The sequence below is a fragment of the Lissotriton helveticus genome, chromosome 11, assembly GCF_964261635.1.
Source record: "Lissotriton helveticus chromosome 11, aLisHel1.1, whole genome shotgun sequence".
Lineage (NCBI taxonomy): Eukaryota > Metazoa > Chordata > Amphibia > Caudata > Salamandridae > Lissotriton > Lissotriton helveticus.
The window spans coordinates 320825842-320850441 of record NC_136072.1 but is presented as its reverse complement, the minus strand read 5'-3'; the positions used below and the strand labels follow the sequence as shown (position 1 = coordinate 320850441).

The following is a 24600-nucleotide window of genomic DNA, read 5'->3' as shown; positions in this document are numbered from 1 at the left end:
AGATAACATAAAGGACTCTTCCGGAATGAAAGTGTCGACGCGTTCGCGTTTTGGCCTTCCAACCAATCTGGCCTCCTCAGGACTGGGTGATAAGATACCTACAAAAATATATGTATGACAATATATACACAGGTACAGGCGTAACGAACTTTATGCGCTTACCCTGTGCGAGGGCTCTCTCTTTTGCTACTGCAGTCTGAACCGCTGTTAGAATTTTTTCTGTAGAAGTGAATTTCATTTCAGCTTGTGTGTACAAGTGTGATTTATAAGCTATTGGTACTTTTTCTCCCTCATTAAAGGTTAAGTATGTGAATCCGCATCTCCCTGGGATGATTCGGATTACAAGGCTGCGTACGTTTACGCGTGTCTGTAAATGTGTTGTTGCTAACATGTCTGTTTGCACTGAACGCAAAATTTCTGTGTGTTTTAAAATCAGGTTTGATTAGTTTGTAGAGAGGTTTAACCCTTTCTGCATAATTTAGAATGTAAGTTCTTCCAAAATTTAGGAAACCTAGAATTGACTGTAAGTTTTTGAGCGTTTTTGGAGGTTGGAGCAGCGCGCATTTCTCTAGAAAGTTTACTGCCAGGCTTTTGCCTTCACTTGAAAGTTCGTATCCTAAGAATAGGAGGTTGAGGTGGGCAATTCTCGATTTCTTAAAATTGAATTTGTACCCTTCAAATGCGAAGCCAAGTATTATGGTGTTCACTCTGTTCAACTGCCTATCCAAATCATCGTCTGTAAGATAGTTGTCATCGACATAAGATAAGCCTCATCATCATACGTTTGTAGTAACTCTGTTACTCTGGCTGAAAATAACCCTGGACTATTCTTGAATCCCTGGGGGAGACGGCAAAAATGACGCTGTGTCCCCATGTTTGAGAAAGCGGTCAAGTACCTGCTTTCTGGTGCAATGTTTTGACAGAAGAAACCGCTAGAAATATCTAATGTGGTTTTATATTTTTTACGCACATTGTTATTCATTAGTGCTGCAGTGTGTGCATTTTGTACTGCAAAGGTTTTGCAACAAGAGTTTAAATGTCGGTAGTCCAAAACTAGACGATATGTATTGTCTGGTTTGGAGACAGAAAACAAAGGATTGTTCATGGACGAGGTGCATGTTTCAATCACCCCTTGGTATTCAAGTATTCAAGTTGATCTAAGATCTCCCTGACCTGTTTTTTAGCTTCTTGCTTTACTGGATACTGCCTCTGAGCAGTTGGTTGAGTTTTTAACTGGATTTTATGTGAGGAGAATCCTCATCCCATCCCACATGATTTTTATATAAGGCTGGAGATTGGGCTACTGCCCATTTTCTGGCATACGTGTATTTTTTATGAATTGGAATATGATTTGAGAAGGCTGGCATAATGATGTCTTCGCCATGTGGGCACTCCCTGCTGACAAATTCAGGTGGCCAGTCTTTTTTCAGCTAGAAGAATGTCATAACCCTTAGAGAGCTTCTCCCAAAAGAGTGCTCTTATTTTGCTAGTTATGTCCCCCTCCATCCGGAGCGTTACTTCATATAACTTGGGGGGTACACCAAGCCTGGTGTCGGCAGTTTCAACTTGAATGTATTCATTCAAGTCCACTGTCTCCAGATGATCCTTCAGGATCTTGCGAGCTACGGTAACCTCTGCTGCCCTGTCCAGCATTCCCTGAGCCCACTCCTCGTTCTTGAGTTGTGTCCTCAAGATCCTTGGCATGTCTAATTTTTAGACCTGCTACCTTCTTTTTGGTCTATTGGGTTTTCTTATTCTTTGTAATGTGTTGATCGTCTTTGGATTTCACGCGTTCTTCCTTCTGTTCTGATCGTCCTCTTCTTTCTGATTTCCGTGAGGAAGTCTGAAAGATACGAGAGGAACGAGTATCAGTATCTTGATATCTACCAGGTTTTCTCAAATTATCCCTATTCCTGAGGTCATACCTCATTTCAGAGGGCTCCTTTTGAGGAGACCTACCTCTGGATTGAGAATGCTTCTCTTTAGGAAGTGTCTGTTTAGTGTTTTCCCACTTCTTTTTCGGAGCAGTGAGAGTGTTTTTAATATAAACCTTTTCAGGATTTTCTGTTAGTTCGGGTTTTACCAGCTTCCCAACCAAACTATCTCTACATAGTTCTTCATATGATTTTTCTATTATTGTTGCTCAGTTACATCAAGTTCTTTTAGTTTTTGGCGGATTGCCACGGATTCTGCTTCACCTTTAATATTAGCTAATATTATAGCTGATACCTGTCTGAAATCCTTCAGTAATTTCATACCTAGATTCAAGTCAGCCTCTGCCCCATATTCATTTTGAATCTGTTTCAGGACGTCTGGTATTACCGCCAAAGATGGAACACCATGTGTTTTTGTGTAGATTGCAGCAAAGACTGTACCGCAAGTGTCACAGTCCGCCAGGTGTGGTGCGATCCCCATTGGTAAACAGATTGTTAGAATCCTGTGTTTCTCATGAGGTGTACTATCAGGAAATACTGCCTCTATTTGAGTCATTTTTTGAGCTAACCAGAATGGAATTTGTTCCTGTTTTGCGGGTAATTTACCAATGACTGATTGTATAGTCTGTGGTGTAATTTTATTTGTGTTCCTCTGGTGAGGGATGTGTTGTGGAATCCTCATAGCAGGTTGGACTGTTAAGAGTCCGCATGACATATTGAGCCAATTGTCTATGTATTTTAATTAACTGTTTTAGTTGAGCTAATAGTTCTACATCTGTCATTCTTTCAATGTCAGGATGTGGTGTATAGCTGGCTAGTACCAGCCATGTTGCTCCTGGTCTACCTAGTGGACCGAGCCTGGTAATGTGATTTTGATGTTGTTGGGCGCCTTTAAACCAGAGTGCATGCTCTTGGTATGTTAATGGAATTTCAACATCCTCGAAAGGAGTGTATTCCGCTGGAGGTTCCTCTATCTTGTAGAAGTGGAACACATGTGTTGTTGGATTTGTTTCTGGGAAGATAATCCATGAATAGAATACCTCTGTCTGCCGATATTCGTGTGCCTCTATTATAAATATTACCCTACCACCTCTCGATGATAGGCCATTGTTATAAGCTTTATAGTGATGGTTTTCCTTAAATTTTCTGTTATAATAATTGCATCATCGTCATCTTCATTTAACTCTGTAGTGTCAAAGTCTGGTCTGGCTGCTGCTGCAGCAGCTCCACCGGCTGCGTTGTTTTTGCCGTTAAACGACATTGTTTAATGAAAGTTTGCAGAGCAAGTTTCAAGGAAACAAAGATAAGGTGCACAATATTTTGGAACACTGTATCCTTCAACGTTGAACTAACCAAAAACCAATACAGAGGATTTTTCGTCCTACTCAGTTAAGGCGGATATTATCCTTTTACCCACTCCGAACGTCTATTGGAGTATTTTACGGGAAAAAGGGGTCTCTGTGAAAAGCACGACCGAGTTACTCTAGTATCTAGCGGTAAATTAGTGCCTTACCAAACGTTGGACGCCATGTAGTGTAGTTCTTATATTCCCAATATGTTCTGCACATTGGAAAAATATATCCTATAGATGTGACGTAGAACTGAGGTCGACTAGGTCTCTATCGAATATATTAGACTTAATTGTGAATGCCAGCTAGCTCAGAGGTCACTTGAAGCTTTCTCGAATAAACAAGGGATTCGTTTCTGACAACCGCATCAACATGACAACTTTGTTTCCCCAAGATAAAATGTATCTTCAGAGTCGTGGAAACAATAGATAGATATTTTACTCAGTCAATCGTGCATGCTTCGTTTCACCAGAGGTGCAGAGAAATAGAGAGACGGGCATTTTCAATAAAAGTATTTATTAAACAGGCTTCTTTCTCATACAGAAGAAATGAACTGCTACAATCGTAATACTGGCTGTAAAGTATAATGCGTACAGCAAGAAGAGTGTTATGAAATAATACTGTAAAAGCATGGTATGGTTTCTAAGCCATAAAATACATACATAAATAATAAATACTAAAAGTACTCAACTGGTGCTTCTAAAATACGCCTACCCCAATGTACCTAACCTAAGTCCAGTACGAGGGAAGACGTAAGTATGGTGTAGCATAGGTTTAGTATTCTTTGCCCAGAATCTATCCAACATTTCTCTTAGGGTCTAATCAGCTCAGTACCTTGGTTTAGATTGAAGGAGGTCTGGTATCTCTGTCTGGGGACTCGATTTCCCAACACCCGCAAGGGGAGTTTAGGAACACTGGAGCTGAATTTCTCGGCAAGAGAAAAGACAGCGTCTCTCTCAGTGCGTCAGCTGGAGGGTCGGCTTCCATTGGCACCTGCTGTAGTGAGCTGCGTTGGGCAAGTAGATAGTCAAGCTGCTCCAAACCTCTGTGTGTTTGCTAGCGTAAGAGTTGGCATAATTATACCTTGAAGGTGCTGAGTTTGATGTAAAGTTGGACATAATAACGTCAACAAAGACTCGCAGTTCTTTGAAAGCTCCATGAGTTCTTGGACAAATCAATGTTCAAGTAAGGGGAAGTCCCTGACTGCTGAAGGCGAGTTTTTCAAGAAATCATTGTGGCTTTTTCGTAACTAGTGGAAGTGTTCATGCCCGTATTTGGACTGCATGGGCTATGTCTAAATATGGTTATGATTTATATGCCTATATTAGGGCAAGGTGATTTGTACCTATATAAGGGAATGAATCGGGAAAATTACACTAGGGTCCTAAAATGCTATACAACAGGTGTTGCTTTTTATAGGCAAAGATCAACTTAAATGTTCTACATTTCCAGTAGCTCTGCTTAACCTGCTCCTTGGTATATGTTTGCAGAATTTTACAAGTTGTTCCATAAAATACTTTTGATGAAATCTCTTACAGCAACTTTTTTTATTTTAGACAAATTACAAAAATCAGAGATACTCTCAAGCAACAATCCACTCACTTCTACACACATCCAAAATCACTATCTGTCATACACTACATTTACACCATGACCCAGCCATTCTACAGAAATACAAAACAAAATACAACGGAGAAACAGTTTTGTTTTTTTAGCTGTTGTAGATTTCTAATCTGGGATAACTCTTCAGAAGCGTCCAAAAAACGTTTTAAAATGGGCAATGATTTTGTCCAATCACCTTCTTTAGGACCACACAACAATACAAATGCTTCAAGAGGTGGTCAATAGATGGGATTAGTCTATTCATTGCACTAACGCAGATAAATGACAAGCAAAAGTCCTTGCGATATGTCTTCCTTCTTAGGCAGGACAAGCGTCACAACTACGCGGTTCACTTCTGGAGAATCCTCTATCTATGTTAGTGTATCCTCAAAGGAATATACAACGTTATCCCACATACTTTCTTCCCACATACCATCACTCTGCATTTTTCCCAACGAAAATGCAATTGCTCCGAGATACCGTAACCCCACGAACTTTCACTACGCATTTGACTTTATCACGCATGCCTTTACATTGCAAATGCATGCGTGGTGAAGCCATAAACTGTGTAAAAGTGCTTTACCTATATATATATATATATATATATATATATATATATATATATATATATATATATATATATATATATATATATATATATATATATATATATGTATATATATTACCTACTGGCGATAGCCAGTAGGTATATATAGTTAGGATTTTTTTCCTATGGGATTTTTGAAAATTCTATGTCGAATAACTTTGGCGTTTGAGGACAGAATTGGCTGAAATTTTCAGGAAAATTGAACATTTTGTTTCTGAGCAGCCCCTGAAAATTTGGGGGGGTTTCGTCAAGGGGGGGCCGAGAAAAAAGGGGGGTCCCAAAACGTGTTTTTCCCATGCAATTTTCCATAGGGCGGTTGGCCTCACTTTTAGCCTGAACGGCTGAATGGATTTACACCAAACTTGGCAAAATTGTAGGGACTGGTAGCCCGATGTGCCTTTGCTATGTCTCAAGATATAGGCTCCAGTGGTTTTTACGAAAATTAACTTTGAAAAATATATATTGGGCTACATTGGGCTATATATATGTTGGAGCCCAAATGTAGCCCAATGTAGCCCAATGTAGCCCAATGTAGCCCAATGTAGCCCAAAGATGGCCACCAGAGACAAAAAAAACAAATGTAGCCCAAATATCAGCCAGATGTAGCCCAACTATAGCCCAATGACAGAATGTCCCAGAGTGTTCTAAAGAACAACTAGAGTGCTAACAGTCCTACTTATTACAAAGGTATGGCACACCTGAAGCCATCTTGATTGGAATAAAGTGGTAACTCTTAAAACATTTAATTTAAAAAGGAACAAAATGAGGGGGTTCATTTTGCCATAGAAAGTATGATTAGCGAATATATGACGAAATCCCGCATACCATCAGTCCGCAAAAAAAATCCCGCATGTACTATTAGGCCGCAAATTAAAATAACGAAAACTTTTAGAACGAATATGCCTTTAGCATACACTAAACAACTAAACTACCCTAAACCCTAAAACACTACCCCCAGCATGACCCTACACTACACAAACAGTACAACACTACCCTAAACCCTAAAACACTACCCCCAGCATGACCCTACACTACACAAACACTACAACACTACCCTAAACCCTAAAAGACTACCCCCAGCATGACCCTACACTACGCAAACACTACAACACTACCCAAAACCCTAAAACACTACACCCCAGCATGACCCTACACTACGCAAACACTACAACACTACCCTAAACCCTAAAACACTACCCCCAGCATGACCCTACACTACGCAAACACTACAACACAACCCTAAACCCTAAAACACTACCCACAGCATGACCCTACACTACGCAAACACTACAACACAACCCTAAACCCTAAAACACTACCCCCAGCATGACCCTACACTACGCAAACACTACAACACTACCCTAAACCCTAAAACACTACCCCCAGCATGACCCTACACTATGCAAACACTACAACACTACCCAAAACCCTAAAACACTACACCCCAGCATGACCCTACACCACGCAAACACTACAACACTACCCAAAACCCTAAAACACTACACCCCAGCATGACCCTACACTATGCAAACACTACAACACTACCCTAAACCCTAAAACACTACCCCTAGCATGACCCTACACTACGCAAACACTACAACACTACCCTAAACCCTAAAACACTACCCCCAGCATGACCCTACACTACGCAAACACTACAACACTACCCTAAACCCTAAAACACTACCCCCAGCATGACCCTACACTACGCAAACACTACAACACTACCCTAAACCCTAAAACACTACCCCCAGCATGACCCTACACTACGCAAACACTACAACACTACCCTAAACCCTAAAACACTACCCCCAGCATGACCCTACACTACGCAAACACTACAACACTACCCAAAACCCTAAAACACTACCCCCAGCATGACCCTACACTACGCAAACACTACAACACTACCCAAAACCCTAAAACACTACCCCCCAGCACAACCCTACACTACGCAAACACTACAACACTAACCAAAACCCTAAAACACTACCCCCAGCATGACCCTACACTACGCAAACACTACAACACTACCCAAAACCCTAAAACACTACCCCCAGCATGACCCTACACTACGCAAACACTACAACACTACCCAAAACCCTAAAACACTACACCCCAGCATGACCCTACACTACGCAAACACTACAACACTACCCAAAACCCTAAAACACTACACCCCAGCATGACCCTACACTACGCAAACTACCCTAAACCCTAAAATACTACACCCCAGCATGACCCTACACTACGCAAACACTACAACACTACCCAAAACCCTAAAACACTACCCCCAGCATGACCCTACACTACGCAAACACTACAACACTATCCTAAACCCTAAAACACTACGCCCAGCATGACCCTACACTACGCAAACACTACAACTCTACCCTAAACCCTAAAACACTAGCCCCAGCATGACCCTACACTACACAAACACTACAACACAACCCTAAACCCTAAAACACTACCCCTAGCATGACCCTACACTACGCAAACACTACAACACTACCCTAAACCCTAAAACACTACCCCCAGCATGACCCTACACTACGCAAACACTACAACACAACCCTAAACCCTAAAACACTACCCCCATTATGACCCTACACTAAACAACCACCACAACTCTACACTACACTAACACAACACTACACTACACAACACTACACTACACAATCACTAACCCACGAAAAAATTAACACAAACCCACTTACCTCTCTCGTCATCGTGGTTTTCACAACGCAAATGCATTTACCATACATGCCTTTAAAACGTAATTCTTTGTAAAGGCATGCGTGATAAATGCACATGCGTTTTGAAAAAATGCGGGATAATGGTATGCGAGGTCAATGACCTTGCGGGATAATGGTATGCGGACTGAAAGTCTGCGGGATAAAAAATGCGGGAAAATGGCTGCAAACCATGATTAGCAGCAGACTTCCCTGGTGAGCACTAGCTTTACTACAGTGATCTAATGAGCAACTAGAGTGCTAACATTCAGAATTTATGGCAAATGTGTGACACATCTGAATGCCTTCTTGATAGAACCAAAGTAAACAAGCATTGAAAATGCAATAGATCTCGCCCTCGTTTAAGTTAAAGCCATTCTGTTTGTAATGAGGTGGCTTTTTAGCTTTGCTTTTATTAGTGTTTTTAAAACTTTCATGTAAATAACATGCATATGTATGCATATATGTATATGTATGCATGCATTTATATTTATATAGATATGCAGATTATATATGTTTATATATGTATATTACCTACTGGCGATAGCAAGTGGGTATATATAGTTAGGATTTTTTCTCTATGGGATTTCTGAAAATTCTATGTCTAATAACTTTGGCGTTTGTGGACGGAATTGGCTGAAATTTTCAGGAAAATGGCACATTGGGGGGGTTTCGTCAAGGGGGGGCCGAGAAAAAAGGGGGGTCCCAAAACGCGTTTTTCCCATTCATTTTTCCATAGGGCGGTTGGACTCACTTTTAGCTCGAACGGCTGAATAGATTTACATGAAACTTGGCAAAATTGTAGATATGGTTTGCCCGACGTGCCTTTGCTATGTCTCAATATATGTGCTAAGCAGTGGATTTTGAGAAATTAACGTTTAAAAAAATATATATATCTGTGACAGCGCTCCGGTTAGCGCCCCGGTTCGCGTACCTGACGCGTAACGGAACTTCGCGAAGCGAAGCTGATTGGCTCTCCGGTGTCTGTCAACATTCTAAACAGTCCGGAGCGGCCGCCATCTTGTCTCTCGGTACGATCGAGAGACAAGATGTGGTGAAAAACGAAGGGGGAAATGAAGGAAAGGGGGCAAGGTAGACCACTCCTGACCCCCTAGGATTGATGAGGGGGATATTAAAGTACCCCGCGGGGCAAAAAATAAAACACATTTTTTTTTGCGATTTTACGCCGTAGAGGCGTGTCCCGGTATGCGAACCGGGCAGCTCACCGGGCAGCTCAGCGGGCAGCTCACCGGGCAGCTAACCGGGCAGCTAACGGCAGCGTAGCTGTCAACATTGTAAACAGTCCGGAGCGGCCGCCATCTTGTCTCTCGGTAGGTTCGAGAGACAAGATGTGGTGAAAAAAGAAGGGGGAAATGAAGGAAAGGGGGCAAGGTAAACCCCTCCTGACCCCCTAGGATTGATGAGGGGGATATTAAAGTCCCCCGCGATTTTTCGCGGTAGAGGCGCTTCCCGGTACGCGAACCGGGCAGCTAACCGGCAGCGTAACGGGAGTCCGCCATCTTGTGTTTTTGGAGCGTCCGGTTCGCGTACCGGGTAGCGTCCCGGTAAGCGTAACAAGGGGAAAACCAAGAGAAACAGTAAAAAAAAAATTAAGGGAATAGATTTCCAGCAAACGTGGCAAAATTGTAGGGACTGTTTGTTTGATGTGCCTTTGCAAGGCCTCAAGATATGTGCACGTGTGGATTTTGTCTAATTAAGGTTAAAAAAAATATATATATCTGTAAGCGTGTTCCGGCACGCTTACGTTACGGGTTTTGTTTGCGCTGCAGAGCCGATACGTCACGGTTATGCGACGCGTCATGAGGCGTCTCACGTGGCTACGTGATACGTCACGTAATAAAGAATATATTTTACAGCTATAGATATTAGCTTTTAAAAAACCAATGAAATTCACTGAAAAAAACATAGGTTATAGACCATATATAGTTAGGAATTTGCATTTACAAAACCTTGAAAATTCACTGAAAAAACCATAGGTTAGAGACCATATATAGTTAGCTGGACATTTTATTGACATAAAACCAATGAAATTCCATATATAGTTAGTTGCACTAACTATATATCGCGCACCCGCAATCCACTGCTGATGATGTCACATATTACATCATTCATGACATGGTCAGTGACATCACTGATGACATCACTGATGACATCTCAAATGACATCACTGATGACATCACTGATGACATCTCAAATGACATCACTGATGACATCATGACACACCAATACCAGTTACTACATACGCACTCACTGATTCCTACGTCTACACACACATTCACTCATTCACCCATACAATCACTCATACATACAGTCACTCATTATTACAACACTATCATATGCACTCATACACCTAGTCAGTCCTGTGAAGAATCAATCACACTTCGATTTCCTCATCTATACAGTTAAACACAGAACACCATACTTTTCACACATATACTAACACATACTTACTCTCTTATACAATCACTGATACAAGTACACATTGATATGCACAGAGTCACACACCTCCCAGCCAGCCACACACACACTCAGTCTTCCATACATCCACTCATTCTTCAATATGTAAAACATATTTAAACTTTACAAAAACACACAGACACTAGATGATGTCATCAGTGATGTCATTTGAGATGTCATCAGTGATGTCATCAGTGATGTCATTTGAGATGTCATCAGTGATGTCACTGACCATGTCATGAATGATGTAATATGTGACATCATCAGCAGTGGATTGCGGGTGCGCGATATATAGTTAGTGCAACTAACTATATATGGAATTTCATTGGTTTTATGTCAATAAAATGTCCAGCTAACTATATATGGTCTCTAACCTATGGTTTTTTCAGTGAATATATATATATATATATATATATATATATATATATATATATATATATATACACACACATATATATATATACACACATATATATATATATATATATATATATATATATATATATATATTCTCATAATTACCCCAGCACCCCAAATCCTTAAACGCACCCTGAACCCTAAAATTACCCCATACACCCCAAAACCCTCACCCACCCTGAACCCCTAAAATACCCCAGTACCGCAACACCTAAACACACCCTGAACCCTAAAATTACCCCTGCACCCCAAACTTAATACTTACATTTAAAAAATATATGCTTTTACCATTCATGCATTTACAACGAATTTCGTTGTAAAGGCATGCGTGGTAAAAGCATATAAAATGTAATGCCATGAGTTGTAATGGCATTTGCGTTGTCTTGGTATTAGGGGGGTGATGGTATGAGGGATAAAAGATTTGTGGTAATGGTTGTTTACCTCCTCAAAGTAATACCTCTCTGTATGATCACGTTGTGTTCAGGATTGGATTTATGTTTCGTTTTAACCTATTCGTGGCCTCAAACAGAGCAAATGGTATTGCGATGAACACACCAGCAGCGTGATGCAATGTCTTGTGTGCAATATTTCAGATACATGTTAGATAACAGTCAGCTAGATTCATCATTGTCCCGTTTTGCGAGTCCTTAATAGCGATTATTAAGGAATCGCTATTAAGGACTTGCAAAACGGGATTCATGTAGGAATTGCAAAAAATATTGCGATTCCTACATCTTCCTTATTTGCGATTAGCACATTGCTAATCGCAAATAAGGAATAACTCCCCATTCATTCCTGAATGGGGAGTTATTCCTTATTTGCGATTGGCAATTTGCTAATCGCAAATAAGGATGCGATTTCAAGGGTGCCAGGGGTGTCCAAAGGACACCCTGTAGCACCCCATAACAGCAAATGTAGCCAGATGTTGCGCACACACATGTCCAAAGGACATGTGTGTGTGTAACATACCACTCAGAAAAATGCACTAAAGTGCATTTTTCTGAGTTTTCGCTATTTACCACGAAGTCTGACTTCGTGGTAAATAGCGGCCAGAAATAGCGAAATCGCAAATAGAAAATGGTTAATGAATTGCATTTAAGGAATCTCAAATAGAGATTCCTTAAATGCAATTCCTCGCAAATATGCGATTTCGCAATTAGCGATTTTTGCATTTGGGATGATGAATCCCAAATGCAAAAATTGCACTGAGAATCTGGCCCTTTGCGAGCCGTTTTCGGCTTGATGAATCTGCCTAGACATGATGTTTAAATACAAAAGATGATTTTTGGAATGAATGAGAGACATTCCAACAGATGTAACAATGATAGTAGCCACTCTATACATAAAATAGTAAGGCAAGAAAGAAACCCATTGATTATAACAGTTTTTAGGTCGAGCATCAGGGCGCATGTGCTTTTGCAAGAACTTTTGTAGTCAACAAACCCACTTTATTTCCGCCTGCTATACCATCGGTTCCCTCCTCTGTTGCTCTTCTTTGCTGCATCCTGAGTCACTCTGGCAGCCCATACCTCCCTTTCGGTAAAGGCTTAGGAGCACAGGCCAACCACGTTCTCCTTACGCTTACTTTGTTTACTTGTTGAACAGCAGACTTTTTTTTAAAAAAAAGGTTGGTTGACGCCCGTAGTTGCTTACACCGAGTCATCGAATTGATTTGGATTTAGGAAAGGGGGTTTCATCAGATTATGTATATGGAACAGATTAGCTTATTCCGTTCATGAACCAGAGCATTTTCGTAACGCATAATTTTATTTTTGTCAGAAAGCGATCTGTTTACTGCATGAATTGATTTTCTTGATGTAGCTGAATTCTATTTTTACAAATTCCTTAGTCAAATGTGTTTGTAGCCCTTCGGGGTACGTTAATGTGTTTATTTTTCATTACATTTCTACAATTCCTCTCTCCCGAGCTCTGAAACTACATTTGAAGCTATGGTTTTGTTACGCTGCTCGTAATTCCAAATGTAATACGAGCAAACTGAATACTCTCCAGCACAGGACACTGTTTCGCCACAAATTTTTTATATCTTTCGTAGATGGAACAACATTGTTCAATCACTTTTGCGTTCTCTATTGCATATCCTGCTAAAAATACTATTTGAGATATTGAAAACAAGCTCATTAAATAACTGAACTGACTTCAGTGACATGCTGCATTTCAAAGTGCATAGATACATTTTTTTACAGCACTGTATATCACAGTTTTACCACTATCAGTGTGAATTAAAGGGTGTGTAGCGGGTTAGAATAATCGGACAGATGACCAGATAGTGATAGAGAAGGTTTTATTATTTGATACACTCTTCTCCTCCGAGGAGCCGGTCTTTTAGCATGGAATGGGGATAATGACTTCTTATCGGATGTATGACGTTATAACGCATACTTTTACTCCGCAGACCATTACAACGCGACTTTTACTCCGCATACCGTTACAACGCATAGCGCCTTGGGGCGCTGGATAGTGGTAAGTATAATTTACTATTCTAACCCCAGTCCCCGTGGACCCTAGGGAAGGTGTTGGATAGTAAATTATACTTATCCCCTATCCTAGAGCGCCCCCCAGCGCAATGCGTTGTAATGGTATGCGGAGTAATGGTCGCGTTGTAATGGGTCTGCGGAGTAAAAGATCCGTTGTAACGGGTGTATACCCTTCTTATCCGTCATGCATTACATCTTCTCTCGCTCCACAAGATCTCCAGAGTCCGGGTTCCAGAGTCTGGAGGCTTCATGTAGATTGATAGGGAAAGAAATAATACAGGGTGCAAGTATGCTGAACCGAAGGCAAAAACAGGGGAAGGTGGTTAGGGGGTGTGAGAAGCTGGCCTGGTATATGATGTCCACTATTCTAGTGGGCACCTTGCACCAGTCCAAACAACCCTTATTGATGGTAGGTTTATAGTCAACCTTTATAGAAAGCTATCCTAGTGGTAGCTGTGGAGAGCAGCCTTCAGGCTAAGTCTTCAAAGGAATGTGAAGCAGCTTGTTTTACCAGTAATAATCTCTTGAATGACCAAATGACAGTACACCACACAAGTTATATATCAAATATATATGTATTTATTCTAAACACAACCCCTCTGGTCTCTTTATAAGGTCAGAGGTAAAAGTACAATACAAGGAACTTAAGTAGCATACAATAAGTTGCACAGTATACGTTTTGCCCTAAGGGTCTCACAAACCATATACTAAAATAGTGGTATAAGAATCACATGAGAGTTAGAAAGCAGGCCTAGGGCCTGTAGAACAGCTGGGGCAACTAGGAACCACCCAAGGTTAGGACGCAGGAGGCCCACGGGGGACGCTTGCAGTGTCTAAACACAGCCGCGGATCACCATTGACTTTCTATGGAGAACGAGCAAGTTACAATTTTAAAGATTAAGGACACTTAGAGGTGATCTACAATGGAACCCTTTTAGGCTAGGACACTTCAAAAGTCAAGACCCACGGGAGCACCGGAGTACTCGTGTTACCTCACCCAGGGATGCCAGGTGCAAAGGTGTCTTTTGGTGTCGGGTTTCATCTTCGATTCCTATGGAGAGCTGCGAAGAAATGCTGCAGCCGACCAGAGGAAAAGTGTCCGGGTGGATCGGAGATCTGAAGAACCTGAAAGCAGAGGGGACAGAGTATGGGTCATTTGCCAGTGACCAGGATGGGGATAGGAAAATGCCAACCGATGTGGGGTGTTTCAGGTGAAGAGGTGAAGCTTGACTCTTCAGCCACGAGGACCAGGAGGCGTCGACGACAACCAGGAGCTGGATTCGAGCTGTCCCACAAAGGATCTCGAGTGCTGCAGCGTCGGAATCTGGATTGGACCCAACAAGCCTTGGCAACAGCAATCCATGCAAGATGAAAAGATTGGCTTCGGTTCAGACCAGCAAGGTCTGAGGGACTCCGCCTTAGGAGAGGAGTGAGAGCACATCTGGAGCAACCAGTAAAGCTCAAGAAACAAAGGATTGTCTTTTGTGGGGGCTCACTAGACAACGGACTAAGAACCGTGAAGGAGCCTCAGGCTGAAATGCACAAAGCGGGCCCACGGGACATTCGTGGAGTGTAGGCCTCTGAGCTTCGGTGCAAAAGGTGCTCCGGGCAGGGGCTTCAAATACCCCAATGCACAACTTCGGGATACCTGGGAAGTAGGTGCAGTTACAAAAATGCAGGATGTCCAGGAGTTCCGGTCCCACGTCTCTCGTGTCCGCTACGGGTCTCAGCTTTGCTGGGACCTCGGGTCAGCGTCAGAGATTTATGGAAGACCATGTCCTGTGTTGCAGATTCTTCGGGATCCGGCGGGAGCCTCGAAAATGCAGACCGGCAAAGATGCTTCTTGTTGCCTTGTCTAGAAACTGACATAAAGCTGACATTTGCGGAGTATCGGTGCCGGTTGCACTTTTTAAATCTTATTTTTCTTTTTAGGTCTGGGGTGATTGTACTGTTGTATTTTAATAATTGCTGCCTTCTGACTGCATTTGTGGCAACTCGAGGGCTAACTCGGTGCCCGGCTATTTGAGCGGACCCGCCCGAAGATTAGCGCTCCAGTTGCTGGCTTCGTCCGGCTCCCTCCCTCACTTCCTATAAATAACCGGATGCAGCAACCGCGCAGCGGGTGCACCAAAGGCAAGCCCGTCTGCGCCCATCAGCGCCCAAAACGCACCCAGCGCCAGAACCCCTGCCCGTTTTCCACGAAAATATTATTCTCGTGACAAACTTTTACGGTTTAACACAGGCAAGTGCGTACTCCACAAGGTACTCCTTTCTTCTACCTCTCTTGCGCCCCCTGCTGCAATGCCTGTGACTGGGAGGCTTATGGATTGCTGACTACAACCAATGGTGAACAAACATCGAACAGCACTAAAGTTAATAACTCATTGTATGTGAATCATGCCGTTTCAAGGGACCATGGGGTAAAAACCTTGATGGCCAAAAAAAACAATCCTAATTCTATCAGGTGCATCCTACTTAACACCAGATCCATGGTGAAACACAAATTCTATCTAGAATTTTTTATTCAAGTTGAGGATCCGGATATTGTTCTTTTAACCGAAACTTGGGCAAATGAATATAGCGATCCTGACTGGCACTTAGCCATACCGAATGGTTTTGTAGTTGCCAATGTGGATAGAACAGGGGCAAAGGGTGGAGGAATTGCGATAATCTATCGACCGCTCTATAGGCTTATGTGCTCTCCAGAATCTATAGCTGGCGTAGAAGCTATGTTGTTTGTGTTTAAACTAAATAATATAGAAATGTTTTCAGGTCTACTAATATACAGACCCCCTAGCCCCAGATCCCCTTTTTCTAGCTCTCTCCAGACATATATTGAGTCCTGCTTAGACTCTGAATTTTTCACCATTTTGGGAGACTTTAACGTTCCTCTGGAAGATAATAACAACCCTGACACCTCCTGTTTACTAGACAAACTTGCGAGTTTTGACTTAAATCAAATCATTTGTGCACCTACGCATATAGCAGGACACACACTTGATGGTATTTGTACTAATAATCCAAGGATAGAGGTTAAAAAAGTCTGCCCTCTTCCCTGGTCAGACCACTCGGTTGTTCATTTTACAGTTGCTTCAGCAACGGCAGCCAATGGACGGAGAATTAGAACTTTCATTGGCAAACATCGTGCATGGAAGTCAGTGAACAAAAGGGATCTTGTATTTGCACTTAAAGAAAGGCCTGTGATTCCAACTGACGCAAATCAAGCTGCTTCGGAATTTAATAACTGGCTGAACAGAGCCGCTAACATAGTTGCACCAGAAAGAATTTTACGATCACGACAGAAAAGGTCGTTGTCCCCTTGGTATTCGAATGATCTTAAATAAGCAAAAATTAAATGAAAACAAAAAGAGCGTGTCTGGACATTACAATATGATGTTGCACAAAAAAAAGCTTACTGTGCAGCGCTTGAATACAATAAAAATGCAATTATTCAGGCGAAAACAACCTATTTTACTAGCAAAATTCAAGAGGCCAGGAACACTCCACAAGACCTTTTGTAGTCAACAAACCCATGTTATTTCCACCGGCTACTTACCATTGGTTCCCTCCTCCATTGTTCTTCTTTGCTGCATTCTAAGTCGCTCTCGCAGCCGAAACCTCCCTTCGGGTCAAGGCTAAGGACCACTGGCCAACGAGGGTCTACTAACGCTTACTTAAATGTTGTTTAACAAACTTTTTTTTTTACATTTTGCTCAAAGCTCGCCTTCCCACCAGCCTCCTACACAAAGGCAGGCCTCCCACACAAACGCAGTGTGTTTCCTTTAAACAGACGGTACAACACAGGACAAAAAGAAAAACATCAGAATGTAAACATTTCCTGAGGGCCGGCCACTTAAATGGGTTACATGTCCGCAGATTGACTGAGTGACAAATTAGCAGTGGATACGGACAAGCTCAGCCAGGAAGAATGATTAACAAAACGCATTTATGCTGAATCGATGTTCAGTGAAATGTGTGACAAAATGGGTTCCCCTCTGTGTATTGGCCTGCGTGTACTGCATCTGTACAAAATCATGATGCACTAAACATCAAAATTTAATGATAGCAAGCCGTACCCTGACTAGACTCGGAGATCTGAACTGAGCGACATAGCTGAGGGCACTGGGATGATTCAGTGCCGAGTTAGCTGATAGGTCAGGGAGGTGGCAAGTTATTGCAGCCCTGTTTGTCACCGAGCACTGTTTCATTGCCTCAACAAGCCTTCTCAAAAAGAGAGTGGAAGTTTGGGCATCCAGGTTTGTTTAAAGAAAGAGTTACTCAGTGAAGTTTTCACCTGAAAAGTAAGTGTGGCAGTGGCATTAACATCGCAGTGTTAGAATAAATATACAATGTTTCAAGAATATAAAACGCTAGAAAACAAAATGCGTTTTTGTTTCTCTGCAGCCAGCATGGTAAATTGATCCGCGCAGGTGAAAACTTCACTGAGTGATTCGTTCTTTAAACAAACCTGGATGCCCAACAATTCAATCAAGCCCACATAATTCCACTACACACCAAATGCATCTGCTCCAATCCATGACACAAAGTTAAGAGACATTTACATTAACAACGCAAGTGGGTCTAACTCTTTCTTTTTTTAACACCCAAACACACACATGTGGAGGTTAGCTCCTACCTGTTTGTTTTTTTTCGTCACTAAAAAGGCAAAGCTATCCCCAGAGTTCCATGTCACACAATTCAACTCCACACATTTCCAATGTACACCACATAATTCAACAGCAAACCATATAATACAACACGATTACACAACTCACCACCTCCATCCAATACACACCAAAGAATTCCACATCGTGCAACAAAATTCAACAGCACACCACATAATTGAGCTCTACTACATTCCACTTCACAACACGAAATACCATCCCACATAAATACACTACATAACACACAATCCCACGACACATATTTCTAGTACACTCAAAACCACATAATTACTATCCACATAATACCACAGCACACCATGCCACATAATTCCACTACCCAAATCCCACATCATACAATTATACGCCACACAGTTACACAACTAATCCAACCCAACCCACATAGTTCCTTTATGCACCACATACATACACCCCATAACATATAGGTAAAAAAGTTGCCATTTACTATGCCAATAGCTCTAACTCAAACAAATGCAAGACCAATTGCATTCCCAATGCTTGTTGTACTACCAGTTCTTAACAAGAATATTTACAGGTGGAAAAGCCTTACACATCCTTCTGTTATGCACACTGTTCTACAGCTAGAACTAGCTATGCAGGGAGTTTTCGAAGCCCTGATTAAAGCAGAGTGACCCGTTTGGACAATCTGTTTCAGTTGAAACGTGTAGGCAACATAGGTTTTTGGAGAGGACCACATATCTCTGACACGAGATCCTGGAGCGCGGACTGCTTCCATTTTAAGACATACCCGTCTTTTCACTGATGTCCCGATACCTGGAGGCACGTGGGAGGATCCCTTTCACCCTTCCACCATTACTCTAATTCATAACCTGTGCCGCTACCAGGTCGAAAGTATCACCAGCATTGCGATTATAGGACTTTCGTGACAAACATACAGCACTGAAGAATCACAATTGTACCACGTTGTGACGAAACACGTGTTGGCTGGTTTGTTTTATGTTCTGTATTGATCTTGATTGACATAAAAAAATCCATGTTTATGATACACTTGATGTCGACCTCCATAATTTCGAAGACAAAGAAATGTTTGACATTTATTTAGAGTTTACACGGTACACTTAAACCTTCATCCTGATACGTGTGCACAGGACTTGGTTTCATAGGTTTTTGGATGTTTGATCCATTGTGTTTGATTATCCATCCCCACTTTGGTTTTTAACTGTGACATGGATACCCAATGAATAGAAGATGAAATCAGAGGTATACCCATAGTCACTTTTACACTACTGGATCCCCGCATCTGTCTAGAACAATGTCTTACAAGGAGCACCTATTTCTGGTTGAGCCCTTCAGGTGGTAGTCACCTACCTGAATGAGGGAAAACACATATGATGAAGCCTTTTGGTGTATGAGGTGTCTTCTCCTATTATTTAAAATATTCCTGTAGGATATTAAGCAGGTCTCGAAACAGGGACTGATTGTGTCTGGCCCTTCACCTTTTTGTGTCACACTAGATTTGATTGGGATGATGTGCGAAGTGTGTGGGTAACATTCATTCTCTTTTTATGTAAAATAACCTTTTTACTCATTCCCTTTACAGAAGATACTCTTGTCAAACCTCTAACTTCAACAGGATTGTTTTTTACCTGAGCTTTTCTAGGGTCCAATAATGAGTTGCTCCATTTTTCTGATCCTGCACCTCGACTGCCACAATTGTGCGGGGAAAAGGTCGTTTTTCTCTATCTTTGACAGCATCAGGGGGCAGAAGATCAGGTGGTAATGGCGAGTACAAGGTATCTGTAAGAAGCAGAAATTGAAACTGCACCTAGAATAAAAAGCAGAACAATTTGAGTCTGTATTAATCACAGTATGAGTTTGCTTAAATCATAGGTTTATAAGTATTATGTATGAAGAAAGGAATACAAATTATTTAGGCCCTTTTTATGAGTGGACCAATATCTTCTGATGTGTATGATTACTCCTGGTACTACTTGTTTTGCAACTGTGACTTTTGCATTTATATTTGCAATTAGGACATACTGGGTGCGATAAAAATGCATCCCCCATTACATTTCGCAGGTCAAACCTGCCAGGATTTATGTGACGTAAATGCCCAGGAAATATAGGAATAGGTAGATCTGGGTATCCTTTTGTAGGCACCAAAAGCTGCAACTTATTACCACTTCATGGTCAAAACTTGTAATAGGCAACAATTAATGCACCTAGTAAATTCAAATACTTTGGTGTTGAATATTATCGATGCAAAAATTACTGCATTAAAAACCAGGCCACTGTTAATAGGAGCGCATTCGTACACAGCAATTGGTAATGCCGTGCTCCAAAATTCTGAAAACGCTGAGATGTGCAGTTTTTCAGTTGTTACAATAATATGGCACACCCCTCCGTTTCCCCTAATGCTGGTGCCAAATTTAGCTGCCTAGCACCAATGCAGGCACCCTTGCACCATAGTGCAAGGGTGCCAGAGTTGCAGGGAATGATTGTTTGTGTGCAGGAAGGTGTCCCTTCCTGCACATAAACAATCACTAATGCCGATTGGCACTTTCTATGTGTGCTGCAGAATGCAGCACATATAGAAACAGCAAAAACTAGGGAAAATTAATCATTTCTTCTCATTGCACCAGGTTAAGACAAAAATATCCCGTTCTTATTTTTGGTGCTACCCCACAGCATTGTAAATAAGGGGCAGCGTCAAAAGGCAATGGGTTTTGCAGTGGAACTCCTACTGCAACACCCATTGCCAGCCCCTTTCACGCTAAGTGCTGCTTGAAAGGGGCATTATTTACAAGGCGGTGTTAAATCACGTAAGTGGCTTAAAGCTGACTTGTAAATAAGGCGAAGGGCTTATCGCCACCAGAATGTCAATAAAAGTGACGTTCTGGTGGCGAAAAGCCCTTGCAAATATGCCCCTTAGTGTAGAAAGGTTAACAAAAACACACAGCATTATTAATGTACGAGTTACTCACCTTCGGTAACGATGTATCTGATAGAGACGATTCTAGCCGCAGATTCCTTCACGTAGAATTATCCCCAGGCGTGAGGGTTGCTGGGCGACATCGCGTACGTGACGTCAGCGAGGTCACATAAGCCCCACCCCGGCGCGCCTACGTCAGTTTTCTTCGGAGAACTTTTCCGCACCACAACGCGGAGCCACCAGACAAAAAACTGTGGGAGCGTGGGAATAGTGTGCAAAAGAGTATACAAAAAGGGAAGAGACCCCAAAGGAAACAGTGCAACACCGCAGTGTCCGAGGGCAGAGAGAGAAAGAAGAACAGAACAGAGCCCTGAGCAGCCACCCTGCCACCACATAGACAGCCAACCCCCCCTCTCCTCCGGAGAGAGGGAACCTGTGTAAAAAGTCAAGCCACATGTAGCAGGCCTACAACCCACACCCCGAAACAAGGAAAGGAAGACAGTCCCAACAGGCAGGAACAACCAACCTCCAAACCACCGAGCATAGAGGGCAACCACCCCCTGAGAAACAGGGGTAAGGACGACCAAAAGACCCCAAAGCAGAGGAGACAAAGGGGCTAGGACCCTTAGCAGTAAAAGGAAGGGTAGAGATTGGAGGCAAACCCCCCAACCTGGAGCAGCCAGAGCAGCGGGGTGTAGGAGCACCCGAACCCCAACTTCCCAGAACCAAAGAGTAGGGAAGAATAGCAACCAGACGGTGTCACCGTCAAGAGCAAAAGAAGGTACTCACAGAGGACATAGCCCCCCACCAGGAGGCGAGTACCGAAGACCAGCCCTGGGGTCCTCGCAGAACGGGGAGGAAGGGCGGGCCGTGAAGGAATCTGCAGCTAGAATCGTCTCTACCAGATACATCATTACTGAAGGTAAGTAACACATACACCTGATAGAGACTACTAGCCGCAGATTCCTTCACGTAGAATAGATTCCCTAGCAATACCCACGGGAAAGGAGGGTCTGCGAAAGGACTCCACCAGTCTGGACAGGACAGAGGGCCCAAGGGTACCACACCTGTAGACCAGGGAAGTAACCTTGTCCCTACCAGGCAAGAGGACCCCCGCCCCCCAGTCAAACACCAGCAACCCCAAGAGGGATGTAGGAGGAAGAAGGAAGATTGAAGGGGCCCGCACACTCCCTACAGAGGGACCAAGGGCAAGGCTGGAGAGGCCGAAGCACCCCACTCCACCCCTAAGGCAACAGAGCTTCCACCAATTGCAAGGACAGGCAGAAGAACAAGAAGAAGCCTAGAGGGCCCAAGGAAACCAAGGAAAGAGATGAGCCCACCCAGAGGGAAGGCAACAGGCCAGCCAGAACGGCAGCTAAAGCATAAGCCGCCAGAAGCAAGAAGGACACAGAAGTATCTCAGCTCTCAGCACAAGAGCAGGAAGGCCAGGAAATGCCCGGACCCACTAATACAAGGGTCGCGCACACAACCTCAAGAAGCAATAGCAACATACAGAAACGCCATGGATAACAGGCACCGAAGGCAACCAGCACTCACCAGCGGAACATGCTATATATCAGCTACCACTACCCCACATAGGTTATGGTAAGTCCCAAAACATGGGAACCGTCTTTGGAAAAACTTCCACAGCAGAGGAGAAAGCAAAAGCGTCACGGGAAAAAACAGGCCCACGGAAGGCTTGACATCAGCCCAAAGAAAAACAGAAGGCCTAATCTCAGGGCCAAGTCTGTGTAACAATTCCAGCAAAAACACACACACAGGCAACAAGGGCTGTCCACAGTCAACAATGTCAAAGTCCCAGCAAGGAGGACTCAATGGCCAGCAAACACCATATACAGCAAGGGCATCCAAAAGGCCCAAACCCAGCTCAACTCAGCAGTCACTGAGGAGGGGAAGGAGGAGGAGGAGGAGAATAAGGCTAGGAGGAGGAAGAGGAGGAGGACGGAGCCCCGCCAGGAACCTCTGGATGGCAGAGTGAGCGGGGCATGGAGCAACAGGCTGCCATCAAACGGCAAATCAATGAGCCGCTCCCGAATATTTTCAGGGAACACACCGTAATTGGTGACGGAGAGCGACTGAGGAAGCCATGGCCTGGCCCAGCACCTCCGAGATGTCCAGAGCGGAGCAGAGAATAAACGCCGCTAGCTCCCGGCCATCCAAAGCATGATGCCATAAATCCACCTGAACAGTCTCCTGGGAAGCCGCGGATGCCAGAGACTCAGCCGAGTCCCACAAACAAGAGGAGGCCCTCGCCAATACACACAAGGTGTTAAGGCCCCGCAGGGCAGCACTGGTTTTGGGCCAATTCCTGTTGCGGGCACTAGGCCTACCCATACAAGTGAGGTACCATTTATTTTGGGAGTCTTGAGGAAATGCTGGGTGGGTGGAAGTTGTGTCTCCCTGCAGATTGCAGAACTTTCCATCACAGAAATGTGAGGAAAGTGGGTTTTTTGGACAAAGTTTGAGATTTGCAAGAGATTCTGGGTAACAGAACCTGGTAAGAGCCACACAAGTCACCCCATCCTGGATTCCTCTGGGTGTCTAGCTTTATTAAATGAACTGGTTTGCTAGGATTCCCTAGGTGCTGGCTTATTTAGGGCACAAAATCCACAGCTAGGCACATTGCAAAAAAAAGGGTCAATTTTCACTGAAACAATGTGATGTGTCCACGTTGCGTGTTGAGTCGTTTCCTGTTGCGGGCACTAAGCCTACCTACACAAGTGAGGTACCATTTTTATGGGGAGTCTTAGGGAAACACAAAATGGTAGAACAAATGTTATTACTATTTGTCTTTCTATGCATTTCTGCCTTCCATATGTAAGACCGTGTGTAAAAAAGAAGTCAATTTGAACATTTCCCTCTAATTCACATGCTAATATGGGTAACCACAAATTCAGGGATGCAAAAATAATCATTGCTTCACTAAACTCCACACCTTGTTCCAATTTCTGAAATACATAGGTTTACTTGATACAGATTTTTCACTGTTTATATTTTACCAAATGAATTACCGTATGCCCCGTACACAATAAAAAAACATTGCAAGGTGCAACTCAGTTATTGGTTCCGGTTAAATCGGGTTCTTGGTGATCCTACAAGCCTCATACAACCCTGCAAACGTAACAGTATAAAACTTAAAAAGTCTACCATAGTTAGAAGAAGTTACAGGTAAAAATGTAGGCACAAATGGTTGTTTTTATCAATATTCTTTTATTTCAACTGTTACTTTCCATAGGCAGGGAAGGGATTAATGGAATTAATAGGGTGTTATTAGGGAGATTAGTTAATGCTCTCAAAAATGTGTTCTCTGCTACTTCAAGTCTAGTCAGGTTCGAGGTACCCTATACCTCAGCCCCATAAAGGGCACTGCCCTCAACTTTAGTTCCA

The 24600-nt window shown here is 42.9% G+C and overlaps 1 protein-coding gene across 1 annotated transcript in view; it reads right to left on the bottom strand.

Moving 5' to 3' along the window:
• Window positions 1-24600, bottom strand: part of KIF1A (kinesin family member 1A) — a 2072061-nt gene that overhangs the window by 871584 nt on the left and 1175877 nt on the right. Inside the window, exon 24 of the mRNA XM_078667093.1 lies at window positions 19907-20085. Coding sequence (XP_078523219.1) covers window positions 19907-20085 — 179 coding nt within the window. The remainder of the gene's footprint in view (window positions 1-19906; window positions 20086-24600) is intronic.